Genomic DNA, 25,544 nt, shown 5'->3' on the forward strand with positions numbered 1-25,544 from the left:
GCAGTTAAAAACAGCAGTCATCAGCCTTATAGTTGCTGTTCAGTCTTTGCTGGTTCTGGTTCCGGAGCTCCCTCCAACATGCACGATCCAAACGGACAGTGGCATCTCTGAAAGTGGAAGTGGAGGAACAAGTGAGCTACTTCAAAATAAATCTTCTGGTGTGATACCATTCAGATGTCCATTCCCTGAGGTGAAATAGGTCAGGTAGAATGCTTTGTTATTTGGTGTCTATCAAATTTGATAATTGAATATTACTTACTTACTTACTTACTTAATGCTCCTGCGTTGGGCTGGTGTCCCGTCCCGTTGCGTAGAGCCGACCGGAGAAACCAGGTTTTTCCAGTACAGGCGATCTTGTGCCAGCAGGTCTGCATCCTTCACGGTTACTCCGTGTTGTTGGAGGTCGTCCGCAATAATGTCAAGCCATCGAGTGCGGGGCTTGCCTCGTGGTCGTCTCCAGCCTGCGGCCTTTGGATCAAACTTCAGGATGGCTTTTGTCGGGTGGTCTAAATTCTGCATGTAAGTCAGTATGCAATCAGCACAACTCATCAAACCAACACTGAAAGACAAACACTCACACATAAACATACACACTCACACCAACAGAATTTAGTCATTAAAGGTATAATGGAGGATGTTTTAGTCAATGAATGGCGTGATGCGAGTGTCAACTATTGGTCCTCCGACATGTCAATCACGCTGAAGAAATGCTTGCGTCACGCCGTCAAGCGCGCTCGTAGGAGCAGCAGAGCAGGTAGGATGGTCTGGCGCATGCCGCGCTTTCAAAAAGCGAGTAACAGAAGGTGCGTTCACGATGGCAAAGCCAGAGGTAGGCAGAGCTAGACGAAGTAGACGGCGCAGCCGTGGGGGCGGAGTTATAAATCTGCCTCCAGCTTGGACAACCCTACTGATATTTATGTAATGGTTCTCCATGTTTGTGTTTCTCATGACTCCCACCATTATTTATGCAAATGAAGCATGTTATCATTGATGACGAGTGGGCTGGGGTCCAATCCCCTGCCTGTATGAACCAGAGAGGTGAGCCAGGTAGCCGCGGTGAGTTGCTCTCGAGCAGCTCACAGCGGCAACCTCAGTGACCGATCTCGTTTGGGTCTCACAAGTTTTCGTTGCCCTACGTAGGTCCTACGTATCAGTGACGCCGGGCCAAATCTGGGCGGGGCGGCTCAAAATCCTTAAAAGTCTGCCTCTGGCTTTCTCACGTCAAACGCACCTAGACGTTTGGCTTTGACTTTTTCGAGAAAATCGTCCATTATACCTTTAATTGACCTATATGGCATGCCTTCAGATTGTGGAAGAAAGCTGGAAGAAAGCTCGTGCATGCAGTGGGAGAACCTAAACACACACATGGCAAACTACACACAGCAAGGCCCTGAAGGTCCCAAATTGATCCAAGTTTGTTCTCACTTTGACATGAAAGCAGTTAACACTGCTCTGCCGTGCGGCCCAGGGTGTCGTCCTGTCAGTGAAACTCATGGATATGAGTGAATGAGTTATTTTTTTGTAGTCTCAGTCAAAGATTGTCTACATACCCATGGGTAAGCGTTTTTTTGTTTGTTTGTTTGTTTGTTTGTTTGTTTGTTTTTTAACTATTATTGTCTCAGTTGCCAAACTTCATTCAGCTTGACTTGGCTTTCCCCCAATTAAAAAAAGGAAATATTGATACTGACATTTAAATGTCATTTAATTGACGAGACGGAAAAGGTTGGAGAGAGAGAAAGTGTCTGAGTCTCTCTGTTGGTGGGTAAAGTCAGCGTGACAGCTGTCCCATGTGTGGACTCCACATGGCACCAGTAGATTCATACGCCAAGTCTCTTGTTGTTGTATTACTAAAAAGATTATTATCACAATTTGGATGTTTCTCTGCGATGTTTAAACTATCCTGTTACTGTTTGAGACTTCTTTGGGCCTTTTCTTCAATTACAGAACGATCAGTATGCAACACAAAACACAGAAATGTGAGCCGAAGGTATGTCTGTACTTTCTAAGTAAACTTTGTAGACCTGCTCAAGCTAAACTATGCAGTCACATACCAATGTGATTAAAGTGTTACTGTAATTTTTGGTTTGCTTTTAATGTGATCGGACCAAGTGTTTTTATGTCCACTGTTTTTGTTTGCTTTAAAAACTCCATTGACATGAGGGTTTATTATTTATAATGTGCTGTGCTCGTTATGAAACCTCCTCAGTTATTTCCCCTTGTCCAGACGAATGGAGCTGTGATGGTGGTGGTGGTGGGGGTGGGTGGGCTGGTAGGGTGTATGTTGTCTTTCTTTTTTTCAGACAGAGATGCTTGGTATTCCCTCAAGTGTCTGGAAAGTGTGCTGTTTCCATTACTGTCTGCCATTCTGACGCTTCGGTGCTGCGGCGGCGGTGTTTTTACACTGAGGCCCGGGGTAAGAGGTGAGCTCTGCGGCCTTGTGCGTCCAGGCTTCAGAAGTTTGAGGTGACGGGGGAGTAGGCGGGTAACTGAGTCCTTTCTTGGACACACACATGGATTACATGTGGGGCTTTCAAAGACATAGCTAGTTAATCTGACCAATGGTAACTTGTTATCGTAGACGGTCAGTATTACTATCACGCTCGATATCCAAACAAATTGGCTGAACGTTTTCGTTCAGCTCAGCGTTTTTCCAAGACATGTATGATATTGTATAGCTTACAGCTTTCTATATCCAAATATTTAGAGGGAAACAACAATCCCTCTGAGCAGGCATTGGCAACAGAAGCAGCAGTTTGGTTTAACAACACTTTTACTCGGGTTGGTGGAGGTCAACTTAATTCAGGCCGATAGACGTAAGAACTACCAGAAAAATGAAAGGAGAAGGGAAAAGGTGAGAGCACATACTGCTGGAGAGAGGCATGCTAAGTTAATGCTGTGTTGACAGAAATAAGCATAGAAGAACCCTCAGAACATTGGAATAAAGGTCTTCCAACTCATCTAAACCCAGAGCAGCTTCATTTAGAAAATGTTTCATGCGACCAAATTGGCATTACATGTAAACAGTGGAGAGGCCAGCTATCGTTGCTTGAAGCTGCTTTTCATTTGCTTATTTGCATTGAAATATGCTCACTAAGATGACACTGGAAAGGAGATGGGTCTTTCAAGCAAAGCAGATCTGAAACACCAGAAGTGCTCAAGTCCTCCATTTGAGTGAAGCACAGTGAAGATAAATGATGACAAAAAGAATCTCACACTGCTGTAGAGTTTTGCAAATATGGTGGATGAAATACAGACAGTGAATAGTTTTCCATCTCCAGCATTGTAAAGCTCCACTCCTGAAGGTTGTAAGGTTGTGAACCTTTGAAAGTGCTCCTGCCAACCACTGACCTGGGGGTAAAAGTTAAAACTTGCCACTCAGTGTTTGGAAGAGAAAAAGTTTCCTTGATGGTTCCAAGGACTTAAAAAAAGTTCATACAGTGATTTCATAAAAGAGTATTATAGGTTAGATATAATAATAATAATAATAATAATAATAATAATAATAATAATAATAATAATAATAATAATAATGATGATAATAATAATAATAATATTAATATTAATATTAATAATAATAATAATAATAATAATGATAATAATAATAAGGTTTTGTTTTTGTGTTGATATTTTCAAAGAGTGAACCCACAATAAGGTCTCTGAGGATAGGTGGGGACATCTGGCAAGTTTTTATTATGCAATCTATCAACTTTGTTATTTTCAAGCAGCTGTAGCTTTGATGTCAACAGTAACACGTTTTATTGACCTGGACCAGTAGAGACTGAACCTCAGATAGACAGATAGCCTTGGCCTAAAAGTGTAACGATGCAGTGGAAACTTCTAAGTCATGCAAATTATAAACCCTTGTAAAACTGTCTTGACAATAGATATACATGGACAATATTCACTATTATATCACCTTCTACCTTCCACTGAAGAGCATGAGATTTATCCAAGTGTCAAGACTAAAAACGATTGGCAAATGCATTGTATGGTTCTGTTACATAACTATTATGTCTCAGTAATGTGCCGTAGCCTGTAATTTTGATCTAATTCTTGGCATTTCAGAGTAATGAAGTCACAGGACTGCCTAATAATCGACATGCTCCATCAGTGCAGAGGGTTTTATCTTTATTTCAGCTTTGACCCTCCCAAACACATTATCCATCATTATCACAGTAATTTGTGTGGCTCTGTGAACTCCAGTGGGTCCGATGTTCACAAGACAAAGCAAGGCCTTTTTACTTGTTCTTCATGTTATAGTAACATTCACAATTAAAAAATAAACATCACAACAATAACAGAGTGAAGATAGAAAACTTAAAAATTAGGCTTAAAACAAACAATAGATCAAGCTTCAGTGCAGGCTGATGTTAATTGCTTTATTAATGCTGCAAACACAATGGTCTTTAGGTCTGTTTTAGGGTTGAAGTGGTCCTGCCAATTATTTCAGTATTTTTAACACAGCAAAACTAAAGGCAGCTTTTCTATGCAGGTTTGATCCAGATGACATGAGAGGTCAGGAGGCTTCACTTACTAAAAGTGGTCAATATTACATAACAGAACAAAGTGTGGCAGGGTGAAGGAGTGCGTCAGGCTTCACCCCTACCTGCACAGCAAATTTTCCAGTGTTGAATTAACTCTGAAAGTGTTAAAGAGTGGTCTCATATATTCACTTTTGTAGTGTTAAAATATCAACACTGACCAGTGTTAATTTTCTAATGCTGACACTCTGTAGAGTTATATTAATATTCCTCTCTGTTGGCCAGTGTTCCTATTTAACTCTATACAGTGTTAATTCTTAGAATGAACACTTTAAAGTGTATATTTTGACACTTACATTTAACACTACAACAGTGTATATATGAGACCACTCTTAACACTTTCAGAGTTAATTCAACACTGGAAAATTTGCTGTGTGCTTAGTCCATCTTGGGGTGGCCTATTCAAAACCAAACTAAGCAGACTGGTGCAACCATACGCTCATGCAGGATCGGTTGTGTGAGCGCGGATACACAGACGTTATTTAACAGGTTCCTCACAGCGTGGATGATTTATTGGATTCAGCCTGTGGCGCTTTCAGAAAACAGTAATCTGTGATGCCTTTCTCTTCTCGGCAGAGGCAGCTGAAGCCGCTTTCACCACCTCAGGCCTGCACTTGTCTTGCAGTTGATTGCTGTGAAAAGCGACCTCTGACATGGCTAATCATTCTGACAAAAACTGAATCAAAATTGACTCAGCAGATACGGTTAACAGCTAATTTGTTTGTGATTGTAAAATGAAATGCAGAATAACATGCATTAAACACTCTTGCTAATCTGCAACTCTCTCTCACATATTACTATTCAGTATTTTGTTCATAGTGCAGTGGGTCTTTTCTCACTGCTTCAGTGCTTTTCTGTGTTTTTGTATGTGTGTGGCAGGTTTTCTATTACATTTTTTGCCCATATAGAGAAGCAATAGGGAAACTATTGCGCAGGACACAAATGACAAAAAGCATCCTTTCTAATGCTGAAAGCCTTGCCAATTCCTGACACGTCCTCATACCTCCTTTTCTCCTAAATCTCTGCTGTGTGGTTCATTTCACATCATTTTCTTTTATTGTACTTGAAAGGCTGATCTCTGGATTCAGTTCTGCTGGTTAACATTAACACCTGACCTCTTGTTTTATGCTGAAAGCAGGGGAAAAAAAATCTTTCCGGGAAAGCCCTTTATTAACATTTATGGGAAACCTTTTGGCCAATCTTTTTTTTTTTTTTTTCCTGTTCAAGATTAAAACACATACTTCTTTTCCTGATTTTCCGTCCCTGCCCCTCCCATATGTCTGACTTCACATAGCTGTTTTGGGAAATCCCTTTTAACGGGTAGTTAGTCTATACTTTGCTTGGCAAACTGTACTTTTTCCTCCTTTGAGATCACATCCATCGCATTCTTTGGAAAATATGGGTGTAGCCATGTGGTATGATGGTGTTTCCTCTCTACAGAATGCACTGTTTCAAGGCTCTTTTTTTTTAGTTTTTATTATTCGTTCTTTAGACTGAGTCAAGAGCGGCAACCCCTGGAATGCCTCAATCATGATAAGAATACAGATATGAAAAGACATCAGCAGATCTTTTCTCAATCCAGCCTGTTTGCTTGAAAGAGTGAGCCAATATTGATATTCTTAAGACTGTCAGCCAATTCTTGTTTTTCTTTATCGCAGATACTGAGAAACACAACTGCATCAGAGGACAAACATTTGGCCAAACCTATTCAGTGAGGCTTGAACTCTCTTACTCTTGTTATCCTTCCTGTTCTCTTCTGTGGCTTTCCTGACCTCTTAGCTGGGGCTTCCTCACTTTCTCAGCAAGCCGGCACCGTACACCAAGAGGACTCCCTGCGTGGGAGGGAAGAGAGGGAGAGAGAGAGAGAGAGCGAGAGAGCGAGGGAATGAGTGGGGGAAGCCTTTCACAGGAACTTCATCTTTACGTGACTCACCCAAAGTCTTTCCGCAACCATTTTCATAGCTTTGTGTTCCCAGAGCACCAAAACATATCTGTGCTCTCCGCTGGAGGAGGTCACAGTAGGTCAGACTTTGGACCACATAAATCCAGACAAACCTTGGTGGAGAGTGTTTGGTTGTACATTCCGTTCTGTGGCACACCTCGGGCCTCACAAATGTTGAAACAGCTTAAAAATGTGGGAGCTCTGGGTATTTTTACTTTAGCTTTCCAGGGGCCTCAACCCGTGGAAGTAAAACAAACACAATGGGGATTCCTACTCCAATTATCTCAATTGAATCATCTTCAGTACACGTGAGACAGGCGCCAAGTTTTGATTCTGTAAGTGTAATAAGCGTCAGTTAACCGCAGCGCTCGGAAAGCCTGACAGGTTATGGGAAATGACTTCTGGTGACAGTTGTCAGCCTGTATAGTTTCCATTCAGCTTTTGTTCTTCGACCATATGTAACTTCCATGAAACCTGTATCGCAGATGTCTGCTTTGGCGTAATACCATAATACATAAGTTCATTGTTTCCGAATGTCATTCAGGAGAGTCTGAAATGTTGAACCTCATAGAAATGTTGGGCCGCTTCCAGTTTCTTCTCAGTCCAAGGACAGTCTAGTCTTGTCTCCAGGTTTAAGCTACTCTGAGGTTTGTTCCGTTCAAACCCTGGATTATTTTCTTGCTTCTTCTTGTGGAGTTTGTGCTATACTGAACACTATGTGAAGCTCTTTTCTTGCTGTTTTTGTTTTAACTGAGTAAAATTTGTGTGATATTCGGTTTTGTGAAAAGTACTTGCTTTATTTGATTATATTCCATGAAGTTCATACAGTAGAACCTGCAGGGTTTGTCTGTGGGATACACATTCTTTTAAAGCTAGATATTCCAGCAAGACAAACAAAGCAAAACACTGAAGGTTGAAATGGCTTGATTAGCCAGACTGGAGGCTGAGAATTATGGCTCACACAACCCAAACAAGTTTTGATCGCCTCCTACAATTTGTTCCATATTGTGAAGGCGTAAATTAAGACGTAATGTTCCTCACTCACAAGTTCGTGTGGCTCTCAGCTTCATAGACGTGGGAAGATGCTCGAACACGCAAAGTGCCTGAAGTCCTGCTCTGCACTCTGTGGATAATGCAGCGTTATATGGCCCTCTGTACACAAACACACTTTTATAGTCACTCTGTAGCACATGGAGTGATTGACACAGAGTGCTAACCTTGAACACCCACACTTCGCTGGTGATGTGGGTGGTCCAGTGTCTGTCAGCTCAGGTAGGCCAAAGGTGACAGCGAGTGGGGTTTCCCACTCGGGTTTCCCTTGAGGAAAAAAAAAAAAAAAAGATAGGAAGAAGAAAGGTGATCCAGCTTTTTCTTCCCCCCTCTCAGTGTACGTTCTCAGCTTAGTTGATTCTGAGTTACCTGTATGTGCTACAATCTGGAAATATCTTTATTGACTTTCTTGTAAAGCTGACTACTTTATATTGAATCACAATTTATTAGCAAAAAAAAAAAATGAAGTTTCTTGAATAGGATTGGAGATTAAGGAATTTGTGTCTGCGTGCACACGGCAGGAGCTTACGTTAAAGTTACGTATGAAATATTCAGCTTTTTTTTTTCCAATTGATGTCATTCAGCATAGGAAAACTTGGTTGTTAAAGCCGTTGTGAGGTGTTACTTGTGCGAGCGGCAGAGCGGAGAGACCTGGAGGGCAAGCCTGCTGTTCGTCTTGAGTACAAACAGCCATTGCTGACGTCCAAGCGGTGCTGTGTTGCAGCACCAGTTGCAAATGTTGGCACGTTAATTCTTCCAGAGTAAAACAGAAATTCAGCACTTTTTTTTTTCCTTCTCATGAATGTGATGTGCTACAAAGTTTCCCCTCTGTTACATTTTTTTGCAGTGCGGTAATCTTTTTGATAAGGTATTGTGTTATCATACCGGTGTAACCAGGCAATGGCGAAAATATATTTCTCCATGAGGGAGACCAGTTTATTGGCTTTTCCCTCCTGTTTGAATATCGGATCCAATCTGTGGGGGTCAAAGCCAATAAACACGAAGGAGTCGATGCCAAGTAGGGTTGTATTTGCTGAAGCCCCTCTGTTTTTCCTCCACAGTAGAGACTCATGTACATTTGTAACCAACACCCCCTCCCCTAAAGCTTCAGCTTTCCAGCAGCTCCTAGCCTGCAGCTCTCCTGTATTTGTGGAGCCATCGCAGTGAGAGGTAGTCAGCAGACACATTCTTTGCAGCCTTGCTGATTGGAGCAAGCACTTTATTTGCTCTGGGACGGACATTGGACTTGTCAAACAGACTCATATTTCTGTTTATTTTCGCTCTCCTTCAGTGTCCATTTGAGTTAGCATGTGCTGCGACCAGCAAGGTGTCCCAGAATACAATGTTAATTAAGTCCATCCTCCTCATGGATGAAGTTGTTTGACGTTTTCTTCCTCCACAATGTCATGTGAACTGCAAAACCTCACAGACTAATTCTTTTGATATATTTGCTGTCCTATGTGACCTTGTTTCCTGATAACGAATAAACCCAGGGCTTAAAAGCGTTATCTAACAGTGATTCTGCCAGTGTTATACAATGGGAGAAACTCTCTAATCTGTCTTTATGATAGGAACCTTTGTAATTACAGTGCAGGACATAACTTTGAAGATCTATGAGATGGTTTCTGATCATCTTAGACTCTGAGATTCATTGTAAAACCGCAGATAGTATTTTATTTTAATTGCAAGAAACCAAATATGGCAGTTGAAGAAATCATAATGAGATACAATTTTAGTCTTCCTTTTTTAACTTTACTTTACAGAAATGAGGGTGAAAAATGATGCGCCCTTTTGGATTAATACCAGACTAAGAAAAAGTTTGAACATTTTTAGTTTCTCACAAATACAACTTATTCTCCAACAGACTAAAATCATTATTTACATTTTTGACACAATACCCAGCACCCTTACTTACTCTCATTTCAATTTCTGTGTCCAGGTCTGACCTTGTTTCATGTAGACTAGGCTGTAAATGTGTCCTTGTGGGATTACAGCGAGGCATTTTCCTCCTTGGAGCCCTGATATCCTGGGAGCCCCAAGTGCAAGCTGTCTGACGGTGCCCAAGATTTGGCTGAAACAGCTCTTTTATTGAGGCAGACTGCCAGATACTTGTGGTTAATGTGGTGCGCGGGTCTCCAGATCTGCTACTGTTAACTGTGTACGCCTTCATGTTGACCTACTTCTCAACATTTATGTAATCCTAAAGCACATGGGGGGAGAGGGGGAATGTCATGACTTGGTTAACCACAGGTATGTTCCTACATACTCCAGCGATTTGTTTGGATAACGTAGGGACAGGCCATTGAGGGCTTATTTTTCTTTTGGCTGCTGCTAAATGAGTTATAAATGAGTTATTTCGTGCTGTCGTCTCAGGCTGTGACAGTGCTACCTCTCGGAAGGTGCTGACTTTAGAAATGTGATCACCTTAACAGCATCCTCCCTTCTTCCCCACCAAGTATTTATCCACCTGTTTAGTTCGTCACGACAGCTTTTTTGTGTCCTTTTGTGGTGTAGATATAATTTCTGTACATGCAAATTACATGTTTGGTGTGTGAAACATGTGAAAACATAAGAAGTGGGTGAATGTGTTTAGCATGTTCTAAATGTAGGACAAGGACAAAGAGAGACAGCAGCTCTGCAACAGTTTTATTGAATGACTCAATAAAACTGACAATAAAACTGACAAATAGCAATTAATCTCTGACACATTACTGCTAAAAGTAACTGTGTTGTAGTGATGTATTGCTTTAGAAATCGTTATTCCAAACTTTGAATATAATGTTTTTCCTAATGGCATTTCATTCAAATATTGAGGCCCAGATTCCGAAGCGCTTTGTGAAACTGCTTTCTTGTGTATTTCCCACAGCAAACAAAGGGAGGCATCTGCTGTTTATATGACGTCAAAGGCAAAATACCTGAACCGTTTAGAGAGCTTTATCCACTCAGTTGTTGCATAGCCAATTAGATCTGTGCATTCGTTTTGGACTGAGACTCACTCATTATTCCCATTCTGTTTCTCCACCGGTCTTTGAACTTTCCTCTGCATTTGGCCTGCGCTATCTGCTACGATCATCGTCTGTGTCCCGAATGTCCAGCCAAAGATTCAGCTATGACGCACAAGGCCCACTGTTCATACTTGTATCCATATGTCCTTACAAGCAAGTCACTTGTTTTCCTTTTCTTTGGCTTAGCACGCAGCGCTTTCAAATTGAAGACCACCGTTTTTGACTGAATGTTTATTATGCTTTTAATTAAGGTAATTATGATGATGTTGTGTATCAGGTTACCTGTAATTATCTTACTTTGCAGACCTCTTCAGTTTTGTGGAATATTTTAGCGTCTTTAAGCCTGTTGTTTTTAAAGTTCCAGATCTTTGCTGACGTTTCATTGTTTAAATTCCACTCACAGCTTGTATCTACTTAGTTTTAAATTGAGTACCAACCTTTTAGTGCCTGATATTTCTTGGAGAAGATCTTTACCAAAACAAACAAAGGAAGACAAAAAAGCATAAAACAATCATCGGATATTGGCTAAATTGATCATATCACTAGCGAAAGTTAGCTCTAAAATATGCTTTTAAGAAGCAACAGTTGTCCAACAACTTCTCTGATCCCATTCATGGTAGAAGAAAACCCAGTAATTTGTGACACAGCCACAAACACTGTTTTTATGTGCCACATTACATACTTTGCAAATTGACCAACAAAGGCTGTGAGATGTTGTTCAGAAAGGTTAACCTCCTTGTTTGTGAGAGCCTGAGGAATGCTGTATCCCCTTTATACTGGAGCGTGGGACTCTGTTGCCTGGTGTAGGGAGGCTAGGATGACCCTCAGGAATGCTATTGTTGTGTACCCTGTTCCCTCTCCAAATGCACTGTGCTCTATCGGACTGATGGTCCTTTTTAGCAGAATGCGATATCCACGGGTACCAGGGGCGAGAGAAGGGAGAATTGGTCCATAAAAAGCCCCCAAATAAAAGGCTGTTCTCTCTGCTCTGTCTCCCCTGTCCTGTGCTGGAACGGCAGGAATGCGGCAGGCAGACCGACTGGCCCTCTGAGCCTTCAGTCTCTAATGAATTTTAAAAGGCCTTTTTCATTCAAAGCAGGGTGCTGGCTAACAGCATGTCGTCTGGCCAGGCACTCAAGAGAGAAAAAAAGAGGAGAGAGGGAAGGAGCACAGGACGGCTGGGAGGGAGGCAGAGGGGGGAAAGGAGCACTGGCAAAAGGAGTTGGCACCTAGGCAGGGCTGGGTATTGGATGTCGCTCACAGTAAGAGATAATAGGCCACTCTGCATGAGAAGTCACTATGGGAGCATTCTTGACCCTGCCACGAGGGTCTAAAGAGAAAGAAGGGAGGGAATGTAAGCGACAAAGAAAGAGTGTGAAGGAGATGAAGATGAGAAAAAGTTGGCTGACAGGAGAGAGATACTCCAGCTGCGGTAGTCTGAAAATAAGTGAGAGAAAAAAGTATTAAGTCATCAAGTGTGAGACCCTTTTCTACAAGTCGCTTGTCAAAGGTTGTTGTTGTTTTTTGTTTGTTTGTTTGTTTGTTTGTTTTTTGCCCTTTTCGGGGCATATGCATTTTAAGTTAATTGTGAATATGTGAGTATTGTTGTCCGCTCTTCCGCCTTCATCCATATGGATGAAGAAAAGTTTGATATACTGTAGCTGTGGAGGGTTCAGCGTCAGCCAGTTACAGTGATGTTGCACAATGAGAGAAAACAGGCGAAACTTCTAACCTAGGCGTTGAAGACTCATGGAAAATGAGCCTTGTTTTAATACGTCTAAAGTTAATATTTTCACAATATGTTGCAATTGTTGTGCAGCTTTACACATGGTTATGAGCTGAAGCTTGTGTTGGCTTTGTGTGCTTTTTGTTTCTAATTAAAAGGGAATATATATTATGTTTCATGCTGTTATGATTAGTGTTTACAACGCAGAGCTAAAAATCCCATCTCATCTCTGCCTCAGTATAAAAGAAAACAAGATTTCCCAAGATGTCTATCCATTTCTTAAATAATGTACTGTGGATTCATAATTAATTGTGGACATTTGCTTAATGTATAGTCCGCATCATAAGATATTGATATGTCAATAAATAAAATAATAATTCAAACTTTAATTGGGTTTAATTAGCAGTAGATCTGTGAGAAGCTGTTATTGGACTTGCAGCTGTCTATTAAATGTTATCCTGCAGTGAGGCAGCTAGTAGGGTGTTGCCATTCATGATTATATCTCTGCTATTGCTGAAATATTCTGCTGCATCCCACTGCACAATTCACAAACAAGCCATTATTTGATTAGACTGGTACTGAGAAAGAAGACAGAGTATTACATAAAATACAGGTTTGTTCCATTGGTCCCTTATTTGTCTGATGAAGAATTTCTCTGCTTTTCACTCCGGAACAGCAGCCAGTGTGTGTGTTAGGTCAAGCTGCAGTTTGATTTGATGTTACAATTTACAAAATGAGTGCTCTTGGCTTTAGTAGGTATGCTATTCCCTTTGCACTTTCCCTTTATTCACTGGGATTTCATTGTGTACTTATGATCATGATTTTTTTTTTTTCAAAAATGGCTTTTAAATCACCCTTTAATCACATTTATTACAAAAGATCATGTCAGAACAAAAACTTGTTTCAAAGGTGGCTGTGCGACTGAAAACAACCCAAACGTCATACACTTCCTTATTTTATAAATGTGTAGTCATTTACTGAAATTAGATTTTTACTATATGCTGACAGGCTGCCAGAAAGAAAGGCATAAATAATGTGACGAACACAGACAGGAGGAGGTGTGACGGTGCCAAGAGGATTTCCTCATCTCACAAAGGACCTGCTGCTGCCACCGTCTGAACGCCGCAGCCCGCAGAGACCCTGTAGCCGAGCAGGTGCATCCATTTGTGGCACTGATAGTCTTTCTTTTCAAGTGAATACTTCAAGCAAAAATAGGCTTTGCTTCAATAAATCTGCACTTTTTCTGGAACTAACTGTATTTGAAGTTGTGTGTTGATGCTTCTTCCTTTTCAATCTGTCTGCATTGTTTCAGATATACCAGTCATCGTGGCCTCTCTCATTCCTTGTAATTCGACACTGATACTTTTAAAAAGATGAAAAGTTCATTATATCTTTCACTGTAAGGTAGTATGTTAATCCCAAGCAATTTTTTTTTACATTGTCCGATCGGTTTATTATTCGTTTTACACTGCGTCAGGTGTAAAATGGGGGTGAAACAGCTTTTTCCTGTGTTTCTGCTTGGACTCCAAAATTAAAGAGACATCTGGCAACTTTGTTCTTTTGGCAAAATGTTGCCACAACCCAGGAATTATGATAATTTGGCATTTAGGTTTGTGCAACAAATCCAGTAAAGCTGAAGCTTGCCTCTCTGATATTTAGATTTTGCCACAGGCCCTGAAATTGTTTAGATTGCTGCTAAATAAAGGAAATCTTCACTAAATTCTTTTTACAAGGCTGAATTGGCAAAACCTATAGCCAAATTTCCAGTGTTACTCTGAAATAGACAAAATTTGGGCAGATTGAAGTCACAGAGTCTTTTAGGACACCAGAAAGAACTTCTGTTTACGTACCAATAAGTGAGAAATGGGCAATGTCGTTATAATCAGGTCATATTTTTTCCGAATTTGGACTACATAGACATTGTCGATGATTGAAAATCCAGGTTGTCTGACACAAGCGCATTTGCTGCTTTGTACATTTTGCGTTCTCCACTGTACTCAGCAGACATTGTGGATGTCTTACTGCGATCTCTTTGATTGGCCGTTGATAAGGCAGTGCGTGAAGCTTTACCAGCTTCTGGGTCACATCACCTCCTGTGATGTTGGAGGGAATGCCAGAGAGCTGAGGTAAATGACTGCCTCAGTCTGCCAGATTCCTGGGAAGATGACTGCCATGATACTGAAGCCTGCACTGTGACACAGTCAGGTTTGTGAGAACTGTGGTAGGTGTACCACCAGTGGTACGTGAGCTCCCTGCTAAGATGCATGGGGCATGTGATAAATGTATTATTTTTAAATAACATTTATTTTAAAATATATAAAATTAGAATAAAGTAATATAAAACATATGAACATTTATATTTAAGGAATAAGTCTATAGCTAAGGTAAGCCTGCACTGCTGTATGTTCAGGTCAACCATAAAGGTGGGCCTTGGAAAGCTCCTTATTTTCTTCGTTGGTATACACTTCTCCACTGCCTTTGCCAGTTTCTCCTCTAGCAGTCCGCATCTTTCAGAGTTTATAAAGAGACATTTCTTCATGTTTATTGGGAAGGGGATGCATGCAACTATGATATTTTTAGTGGCCGATTGACGCATTTGTCTCTGTTTAGTAATTCCTTCATATATTGAATCAGTGGTGCACACAAATAGTTTTACAATGACAAGCCTTTGCTATGACACACAAAGACAGCACAACACGTGACTTGAACAAAAAACAAATACAAAGTTCTCCGTCACCCATCTGGATTGTTCCTAAGACCCTGATTCAATCTTTTACTTCCCATCCCACAAACCACACTAAATAAAAAACAGAGTGGCTTGGAAATGCACAAAGAAAATACCAGCTGGATTAAGTGTTAGCTGTAGTCAATATGCCCGCTGTTGTTGTCATTGCCTTTGAAACCACTGATAATTTTGTTAACCCATTTACTTTGGAGGGACAGCGCGTTCTTCCTTCATCAACTAAAGCAATACGATGAATAGAATCCTGGTAGCAAAGATGAAACACGGAGGAGGAAAGTTTGATTAGTCTGTGGGATTCCACTGTCTGGCCTATGGAAAGTCAATGACTTGGGGAAAGGCCATTGTGGTTGGGAGCTACTGGGTCACGAGGTTATTTAAAGAAACAGGGATTGCTTGTGAATAGAAGTACTGACTAGCTTGTTGTTGATTGTGTTCATGATCACCGTATCCATCCATCCATCCATCCATCCATCCATCCATCCATCCATCCATCCATCCATCCATCCAATCTTTCCCGTTTGACATTATTTCTACACTTTGAACAGTTGTGAAGCTAAGATATCTCTACCTCCAAATCTTTGTCAAACGTTTCCTGGGAGAATCAGACCTGCGTCCAATCCAGCTGAGATATCTCTCCAGTGTGTGCTGAGCTGACCAAAGTGCATTGGCACATTTGGCTTTTATAATGAACTTGTAAACACCCACTGCGAAGGGGGTACTGGGGTAATTTAAACTTGATGTCTAAATCCTTTCAACTAGCTGCTCTTGATGTGGAGGACTAGGAGTTCTACTTTGAGCTCATCTTGGATTTACACACACCTTGCACTGTTGTGTAAACTGAGGTCTACCACTGTGTAACAGAAAGTTATTTTAGATATTTCAATCTGCAGTCTCACTATTTTTATTTTATCTATCACAGGTTCTGACATTAGTTGAGGAAGGGGTTAAAACATCTTGATTTTGCTCCTCAGCTTAACCTTCACCACCGCTGTCTGCTTTACTGCCCTGAAAAGTAGTTCAGGCGCTAAACTACTGGCAAAAGTGGTAAAAAATTGACTTGAGTTTTAATATGTTCAACGGTCTCCATCCGCTGGAATGCGTTAATGATATGCTCATATTTATACTCGTGTTTATAATAGTGACACTGGAGCTGAGCTGCTTAACTCACCTATCAAGTTCAGGTGATGTTACAGCAGTTCGTAAGAGGAAGATGCTACGTAGCCTAAATGGCAGCAGTTATGAATTCTTTTGAAGAGACATCAGTGGAACAGCTTAGACAAGTCCTGTTAAAGTAAACTATCGCTTATTAATTCCTGTTAATAACATGCATGCACTGTGTAATTCAGGATGCTGTTCATGTTATTTACATTAAGGCATATGGATTCCAGGATTAATGGCTTAGATTAAGTCTCCCTCTTCAGCTCTGAACAGCATCTTTGGCTGATGCTCAAGCTAACAGATTGGTTATGAGCAAGAGAGAAAGAGACAGCAGTTCTGCGACTTGACAGCTGCTTTTATGTGCGGTGCAGATGGGAATATCACAAGAATCAGAATCACAAATTCTTCATTGTCACTGTAAACAAAGCACAGCAAAATTTGAACTAGCAGCAGCTCTTGTAAATAGATATATCTGGGCACCGGTGTGCATATCTATGCAGCCCTCTGCTTATCTGGCAGTGCATGATGGTCCACCTGGATGACCTCATGGTTCAGCGTTCCACAGATGAGGAGAAGCAGGATCGTTATGTTTGCCACAGAGCGCACAGCGAGCAGGCTGAGGTCATAGCGAGATAGGGCCTGTGGAAACACTGATGCTCTTGCTAACATGACTGGCCTTGGAAACTACTCCCACAGGAACCCCAAAAAACAGGACAGTAAAAATCACCCTGGGCGGTCAGACAGGAGAGCAGACTCGCCAGTGTTCAGCCAGAAAAAGAGCTTTCCTTTCCTGAGGTCTCAAGATCAGCAGAGCGCACATGCATGCAGGTGAATGTGAATTTCCCGTAATTTTCCATCAGGGGAGATGGTTCGAACTCTATGCTAATGGTATCCGTGTGGCAGCCATCCTTGCACTTCCTTCCTATAAATATGTGAAAGGCAGATGACCCAGAGCACAAGTAGCGGAAGACGCGTTCGCGGAGTTTGTGCCTGTCCTTCAGTGTACCGGTTTTCCACAACTAAAGTCTTGTAAAAGTTTTAACATGCTTCCTACAAAATGACATCATTTCATGGCTCACTGCAATGATGTCAGTTCAACCTGTTGCAGGGAAAAGCTTTTGCTTCATGGCACTCAGTCTCCGCGACCTGGAGCCTGTTTAACTCTCTGCCTTGTAGAAATCCAGTGGATATGCAGGAAAAGAAAAACATCGTCATCATTTTGTTTACACACGTGTGATTAGACAATGTTAAATATTCCCCAAGATAGGAAATGCTGAGGTAGCACACCGTGCGTCACAGTTCAGCATTTTGCCTAATTCCACAGATGTTTTAAGTGTTTTTCTGTCTGTGTCCCTTTGGTTGTTCCAGACGGTGGCAATGAAGGAGGCTCTGAAGAATTTGAATTTGAACATTGTGGAAATGACTGATGAGAACGCAACGCTGGATGGAGGAGATGTCCTTTTCACTGGTTTGTCACTCTGCTCTCATTCTCTCTGCATTTTATGATTCACAAACTTTGAGCAATTGTTTTTTAAGTTTTAGGAGTAAAAATAGATGGGCCGTAATTTTGAGAAGGAAATTGAACAATTCAATAGAACCAATCTAATCTATCCATTCATGTATGTTAAACACTGATTTGTCGAACTTTGTGTTGAGAGGAGTTGAATCTGGTCCAGCTGGCACTGGACACATGTGAAATTACACCCTGGAGAGAGAAGCAGCCAACCACACACATTCACACCTGTGGTTTACACCATCTCACCTAATACTGCTGTCCTTTGACTGGAGATGGAAAAAAGAGTACCCTGAGAAAACCCGCAGCAGTGCAGGCTCCACACAAGAAAGGCCCTAAATACCACAGCTGAAGCAGGTATCTTCTTGCTGCGAGATAAGAGTGGCGATCACGATGCAGCCATTCAATCTTACAAGTTCTCGATAATCTAACACTTTGGTATGCTGTGGTGTACTCATGACAGCGTAATCAGGGGTGGAAATGCATTGTATGAAAACACAGGAGAGGCTGGACACCCGGTAGTCTGCAGAGAAATTGTAAGTAACCTGCATTGCATATATTTAGAAGATAGTAGTCACTAAAAACTTGTACTGACCTCCTAAAAATGTTGCAAAAGTGTAAATATTAAAACCTTACTGGTGTGATTTTGAACTATGTCACTAAATTTGTTCACTTATTGGAAATTACCTTTCAACTAATCAACTAATTGAGATCAACAGAAATGTTGCATGTTGAGGTTATGTGTTGAATTATGGTAAATCTGTGAAGCTTGAGCCCGAGACTCCTCACATGAATTAATGCTGTTATTAAGAGTGAACTCTGCAGCTGAAAATATTCATCAAATCTGTAAGAAGTAGTGCCATAAATTTATCAGAAAACTGCGTATAGCTTTAATTTTTTAAAAGCCTGCTGACCCCCGATATGCAGTATGGAGCCTGTCATTTCTATGGTTATGGCAGAGAGGCCCTGCGGTGCCTAAGCTAATGCAGCTGTGTTTGGCAGTACCTTCACCATCCTGTTTTTCATGGAACACACATTATATAACACAAAATGTAATGAGAATCCTTGAGAATGATAACCTTGGTGGTTACTATTGCCTTCATCGTTTCTTCATCTTTGTGGCAGTAGTGGCTGAGAGGTTAGGGAAGCGAACTTTGGATCACAGGTTTGAATCCCAACGATAACAGGTGACCACCATAGCTTCAAAAGGGATCAGTGACGTTTCCTTTCATTGTCAAATAGTTTATTTATATTAAATAACTTTATAGTTTTATGTGCTGATCCTTTATTTAATGTTTTCTGTTTGTAATGGAACCGTTAAAGGTAGAGGATGTCCATTGTCTTGTTTCATGCACAATGCTGTATTTGAAAACCTTTATGTATTTTTAATGTTTCTTTTCTGGCATTTGATTTGCCATTAAATGCATCATTGCAATTTATCTTTACAAAGTCAGCTGCAAATAAAACTGTAAAGAGCAATTTAGTTGAAAGGAAAGAAAGAAAACGTGAGCCACGTTGCTGGAGGAATTAAGTCTTTCTTGTAGTTATATTTAGCAGCTATTAAAGGTTTTACCAGCTGAACTTTCACTGTATAAAACTTTCTCAGTCAAGGTTCCCACAGATCAAAGCTTCGTATGACTAATTTTAGACAGTAAAATCTATCATGACGAGAATTAAGCACAACAAGCGTTTAAAAGCTTAGGCACGTGTTTCATTAAAATTATAGCATTGGAAATATTGTCCTTATCTTTTAAAAAGATGCAAGAAGAAGCAGACTGAGTTCAGATTTGGAAGTTCATACTATTTTCAAGACTTCAACAACCCATTGCTTCTTAGTGGATGATTTTTGAGTTGTTTTTTTTTTTTTTCTTTAGCCTGTAAACATCTGAAGTATAAACTGAGCACTGCAATTCTGAAGAGGCACACGTCTGTCTGATGAGCAGTTTCTCATGACTTAAGACATAGAATTTGTCAAAAATTGTGCTAATATAATCCCTTTAATAAAAAAAAACTTTATATAAGCTATAGAAATGTTATGTCAGTATTTACTGTTTATTCACTCGCATCAGGGAGAATTTCATTAAACTGCACCTCACATGCAACCTGCAAACTTCAGTTCATGTAAGGACTACTCTGCCAGTTGAGTTACATAAATAAAAAGCTATAGTGGTAAACAGGAAACAGAAGGGTACAGTTAAATAGCATGTCCTCCGCAGCCCGCTGATGGATGGCTGAGGTAGCAGACGACTGCGTGTCTGCGAGCATGCATCTGTGTTTGGGATCCTCTGCACAAACATTCCTGGGTGTGACCTCGATGACCCGGTGCCTCAGCGCACCGAGCCCAATCTCCCCCTGAAAATACTTTGTTACAAAACGGTTGTGCGCTGTCCCGTGCTGTGTACTGTTCTGCACTTCTGCGAAACTTGCCGCGGCATCCCTTGGGCATCGGGTAATAAAACTGATGAAGGCAGCGAGCGCAGAACACTGTGGTCCCTATTACTTTTTCTGTACATTCTGTTACCGTCTTGTCGGAACTTAAAATGTAGGTCAGCGTCTTCTGCGTTCTGCACAGGCCAGGGGTAAAAAGCATAGTACACTTAATTGGGTTTTGAGACAGTGACTCTGGGCCGTGGCTCGTTCCAGCTGAAATCGGTTTCACATGGCAGAGTCAAAACATTTCCTGTTGGCAGGGCCCTGGCTAATGGCTCGTATTGTAAAGGCTTAGCAGCAACATTAGGAGGCCATCCCTGAGCTCAGTGTGCTGCCGCAGCCTTGCCAGCCATTCATGACTTTGTCTGTTTTTGCCCCGCCATATTGACCACAGTTGGCCTCCTTCACAGGCCTGCGTTGAGTCACAGTGGTGAATAGCATACAGCTATTGTAGCTCCGCACGCTCTTTGTAGGCTCTTTTTAGGCTTTAAAATTGTGGACTTTAGAAATTCTCATTTTTAGATGTGATATTAATTTCAAATGTCTCTTTTACAGGTCGAGAGTTCTTTGTGGGTCTTTCCAAACGGACCAATCAGAGAGGAGCAGAGATACTAGCCGATGCATTTAAGGTGAGATGAAGTGTTTCAATTACGCAAAAAGCATCGCAGTGTTAAAAAAAATATGAGTGATATACCTGAAATAAGTACTCAAATGAAACAGTAGGGAGAAGTTTACAAAACCTCAAATTCAGGATATATTCAGGTTTTACCAGGTACAGCATCACACACTCCTTTTAACTCATTAACATGTGATGCAACACATTTTTGTAGACTTCCTTGAGTAGTTCATAAAACAGACATCAATTAAATATTGATCTGATCTCAGCTCACTGTGAATAAAGATATTGTACACCCCTTACAGATCAAACGTACGTAAACTATGCACCTAATACACACATTCTTGAGTACTCTGCAAAATAAATATATATAATCTTGCACAGTAGGAACATGCAAACCCCACACAGAGTGGTCCAAACCTCGGAATCAGACCGGGGATTTTCTTTCTGTGAGGTGGGAGTGCTAACCCCAGTACCACTCTGCAGCCATGTCTTAACTTCAAAAATGAGAAATTTTAATGACGAAAAGCAACTGTATAGGCATCAGGAAACAATTCCAATTCATAGGAAAGATTTCTCGGCATATTATGTAACTATGAGCAAATATTAGATGAATATTAAACTTCTACGAGGTGTCTTACTGTAAAACAAAGAATGTATTCCTTGAATATGCATTCAGCTCTCTGAATTTCTGAATCATTCCTCAATGAAAGTCTTCTCTGAGCAATCACACAGCGCAGACAGGAAAGGAAGAAATAAATGTGTGATCAATCATAAATGGGTTAGACCAAATAGGTAATAATATCATCACTCCATTCTTCTTGGAGTTTTTTTTTCCTTTCCATTTTGCACTGTCTTCTCGTCTTCTAATTCAATTTCTTTGTCCATCCTTCTCTGCCTCAAACCAGTCACTGCTCTTCTCCACCACTTCTATCACTGCACTAGCTTTTTGCTGTTTTGTTTCTTTATAAAAGCAGTCTGCTACAGAAAAAGCACTGAATTTCAGCAGAATAAAAATAATAGCAAAAGTGAAAATACCTGTCGTCTAACCAGCGAGCAGAATGCCGTGCTGCTTATTTCTGTGTATATTTACTGAGTCTGAAAATGAATGTGCTTTGTGCATCTCCAGATATAAATGTAGAAGTAACAAAAAAACCGAAATACTTCAGCAGAGAACAATCATAGCGAAAATAGTGAAAACTGAAAACTCCAGCTTTGTTATTCTGTACAATTTGAGCAAAGCGCTCAGGGATTGATCGGTGCCGCTGTAAAGAGTCCCACTGGCAATTAGTGGTTAGCGCCTCAGCTGGCTTCAAGGCATTTTTAATCAAGTATTGATGCTAACCTCCGTCAACTCTGTTCGCAGTGATTAAACATGCCGTTGATGACACAGATTGAAAAAAGGGATTTCATTAATTGTTTTATGGACCATTCTCCGTCTGTCATTATTAATTATGGCAGTGAGAAGGCCTGCTCGTGTCTGCTGTGTTGACACATCGCTAATGTGAAACACTTACAGAGAGGCGGCCTTACCCCACTTCTCTCTGGATGTTGTTGAGTTGTATTTGAAAGTTAATGTAATATACTAAGTTTTACTGAAGTGAAAAAACTGTTGATATTTTTTTTTCAAGCTTCACATTTATGAATGCTTGAGTTGCACCTTGATTACAACGTGATACGGCATGAAAAATAAAAAATAATGAAACCTGGCATTGATTCGATTATCAAATGAAATAACACACGAAATTAAACAACTATTAATTATTTTTGAATATTGGTACATGAATGTGCCCACCTAGAAGGGGAACAGTCTATAAGATCTTTGTTTCTGAATTTTTCTTTATTATAACCCAAAGTTTTCACCTTTTCCAAACTCACCATTTTCCACTCACAACCTAAACAAAATATCAATATAAAAGTCCCAAGCATTACTGAAAAGTCAAGTCACAGACTGCCTGGTTCCCCATGTGGGTCACAGACACAAACGGTTCCCATCCTGCTTGTTTTGCTGTTATTTTGAAGCAGTGAATTTTCAGCACAAAATTTATGTGAATTCTTGTGAACAGCTGTGTCAAATTCAAAAAGCCGGCTTACGGACGAGTTCAGAGGTGGGTCATAATGTCAGGAGTTGAACACATTATGGTAACCTTAATCACTTTATGCTTCCATCTTGCCATCTGTATCTGATTTGAATTCCTCATTATGGATTCCTCTTGTGTTTTCTGTCATCTTTGATAAAGGGGGACTTAATGGTGCGTCTCTGGCAAATGACACCAAAAATTGCTTGAGTGCCAATTATTGTTTTTTCCGCTTCTTATCAGATGGATTCCTCCTTTTGCTGTTGGTTTTTCCTTTCATTATCAGGTTAAGGATCATTTTGTTGCCAGGTTTGTTTAGTCCTCAGCAACTGCGCGCAGATGTTGAAGCACTTTTCTTTAAAGTTCCCTGCAGAGGTCAGAACAATTGCTCTCATTGATGAAATCAGTTTATATGGGAAGTCAAATAGAAGTGAAACCATTCCTGTTATGTTGACTCCTAATCACTGCCAATGAAACAGACACATGTGTTTTGTTGCTGAGTCAGCTTTTCTTCTGGGTTAGTCAAGGTTATCCTATTCGTGCAGAAGAAAAGCAGCTGTCTCTTCCTCGCTTATCCTTCTCACAATAATGAGAATATTTATATGGATTTGTATTTTTAATTTAGCAGAAAAAAATTTAGCACAAAAAAACCTTGCGTTTATAGTGGGGTTGGGGGTGTCGAAGAAAGTCCAGATTGCATAATTGCCAAAATACCTTCATGAATCATCAGAAGAAGTCCCCAGAAGAGATTTCAGGGGGGGGGGGTGGGGGGGGGGAATCAAGGATAAGGTAATTCAGGGTTTCTTGTTTTTGCATGATGTACAGCCAAGTGCTCTTAGCTCTTCTGCTGTTCAGTCATGTGATTCTTGGCTAGAAATTGAGCAGATGATGTGCACATATTGACAAAAGAAGTGTTAACATATAATTGAATGAATAATGTTACACCGATGTGCATCCATGGAAAAAGTATACGGTACTTCATAAGTTTTATGAAGGCAGAGGCCATGAAATCCTATTCAAAACATGCTAAATGACTTGGAAAGCAGATGCATGTCAGAGAACGAAGCTTTTTTATTAGGTACAACTTATAATTCACACAGTCATCAAAATGAATTTGTATTGATGTGGAAATGAAAAAGGTTTTCAAATAAAGCCTGAAGTTCCACATCCTATCATAACTCACATTACAGCTCTGTATCACTTCAAGGTTTACAAATCTCAGCAGGACGAAACTCTGGCTTCGGCAACTCTCACAAGGCTGGAAGTATGTGAAGCTGTCACAAAGTGTGATCCTTTGCATCTAATGCACAATCAATCAACTGTACAGTGAGGAAACTCCGGCGTGGAAGTCAAAACAGTGTCAGTTGTAAAATTACGTTGTTTTGACAGGACATGCTGTAATTCTTCAGATATGAATGGGAATTTTGTTTTGTTTTGTTTTGTTTTTCAAGCAGCATAAAATCAGTATTTAAACACTCAAGCAGCCCAAAAACAACTGTTAACTGCCAAAGATAATAATAGCAGTATAGGCCCTGGCAGAGTAATGCACATGTGACCCCACTCTGTACATACTAGTGTTATACATTGATCGGTCTGGATGCAGTTTGCCAGTTTAAAGCAGTTTTTATCCACATATTCAGCCATTCAAAGGCTGCTTAAGTTTATTTCTCCGTCTTCTTACGACCAATAGATATGAACATTAGCAATTGATTGTCTTGTATAGATTGTCATACCATATGGTTTTTCACAGTGCATTATGTCATTGTTATTCTCATTGGTCTCAAAAAGTGCAGTGCCCATTCCCTAATCCACAATAGCTTCATTTCAATAGATGTTGATGTAGTGTTGTTTGCCTTGGCTGCTCTGAATTTGTTTCACATTTCTCCTGAAATGTGTTATTTAAGATTTTAATTAACTGCTCTGAAGTAACACAGCAGAGATTCTCAGGGCTTTGATGAAGCTATCGTTAACAGAAGTTGTTTCAAGTGTTTTTATCCTGTTTTTGTCAAACTTTTGATGACAACATTTGGTATGCAGACTCTCTGAAGCCAAAGAAAGTGTTTCTAATCAGGCTTCTACTGGTTTCTCTGTAATCTCCCCGAGAGCCTTTAACTGAGTGACATCAGCTCTCAGAAACTCCCGCTGTTTCCACCAATGAGCTGTCCTCCACCTTATTTAAATGCCACGTTAGACCCTGTTTAATAACTCTGCACAGTCGGCCACAGTGCTCACTCTGGTCTCTTCTCAACTATAACCAGTATGGTGAAAAAATTTGCTATAAAATAATGAAACACCTTAACCCCACTTGTTCCGGCAGTAATATAATAGCAACTAATTACTGCTGTGGAATAATTCATGCACTTACATTCACTGTCTTTTGAAGTAACTTCCAACTCATTTGTGGACCCAGATGTGTCTCTTTGTCCTGCTCACTTACTGAGGACGGAGGCATATGTTACTACATGTTACTATTTCACTGAACTCCTGTTCACTGGAGGACAAGCACCTCGTTAGTGGTGCTAGTTCCACGCAGCATCAAAACACAATGTATCCTGGTAGTGCAGCTTTGCCTTTTTATAGAGTCAAACTAATGTTATTAGCATCAACAGTCACTGTTAACGCGACTGCTTGTTCAGAATATTCTTTTGATTTGCTCAAATATCTTCCATTCAAGGTGAATTCGATGTAGAGTTTTTCCTCCATACTCCAGTACTCTAGGTTACTCACACAAAAACATTTACT

The 25,544-nt window shown here is 40.5% G+C and overlaps 1 protein-coding gene across 3 annotated transcripts in view; it reads left to right on the forward strand.

Annotated features, from left to right (window-relative positions):
• ddah1 (dimethylarginine dimethylaminohydrolase 1) overlaps nucleotides 1-25,544 on the forward strand; it is an 88,102-nt gene that overhangs the window by 47,129 nt on the left and 15,429 nt on the right. For 2 of the 3 annotated variants that reach the window (XM_030083121.1, XM_030083122.1), the window contains 2 exons: nucleotides 17,534-17,633; nucleotides 20,664-20,737. In XM_030083121.1, coding sequence (XP_029938981.1) covers nucleotides 17,534-17,633; nucleotides 20,664-20,737 — 174 coding nt within the window. Of the gene's footprint in view, nucleotides 1-2,400; nucleotides 2,421-17,533; nucleotides 17,634-20,663; nucleotides 20,738-25,544 lie in introns of those variants that run through there. The other variant, XM_030083123.1, reaches the window with a different exon arrangement.

This window comes from Salarias fasciatus, chromosome 23 (assembly GCF_902148845.1).
Source record: "Salarias fasciatus chromosome 23, fSalaFa1.1, whole genome shotgun sequence".
In the NCBI taxonomy this organism is placed as follows: Eukaryota; Metazoa; Chordata; class Actinopteri; order Blenniiformes; family Blenniidae; genus Salarias; species Salarias fasciatus.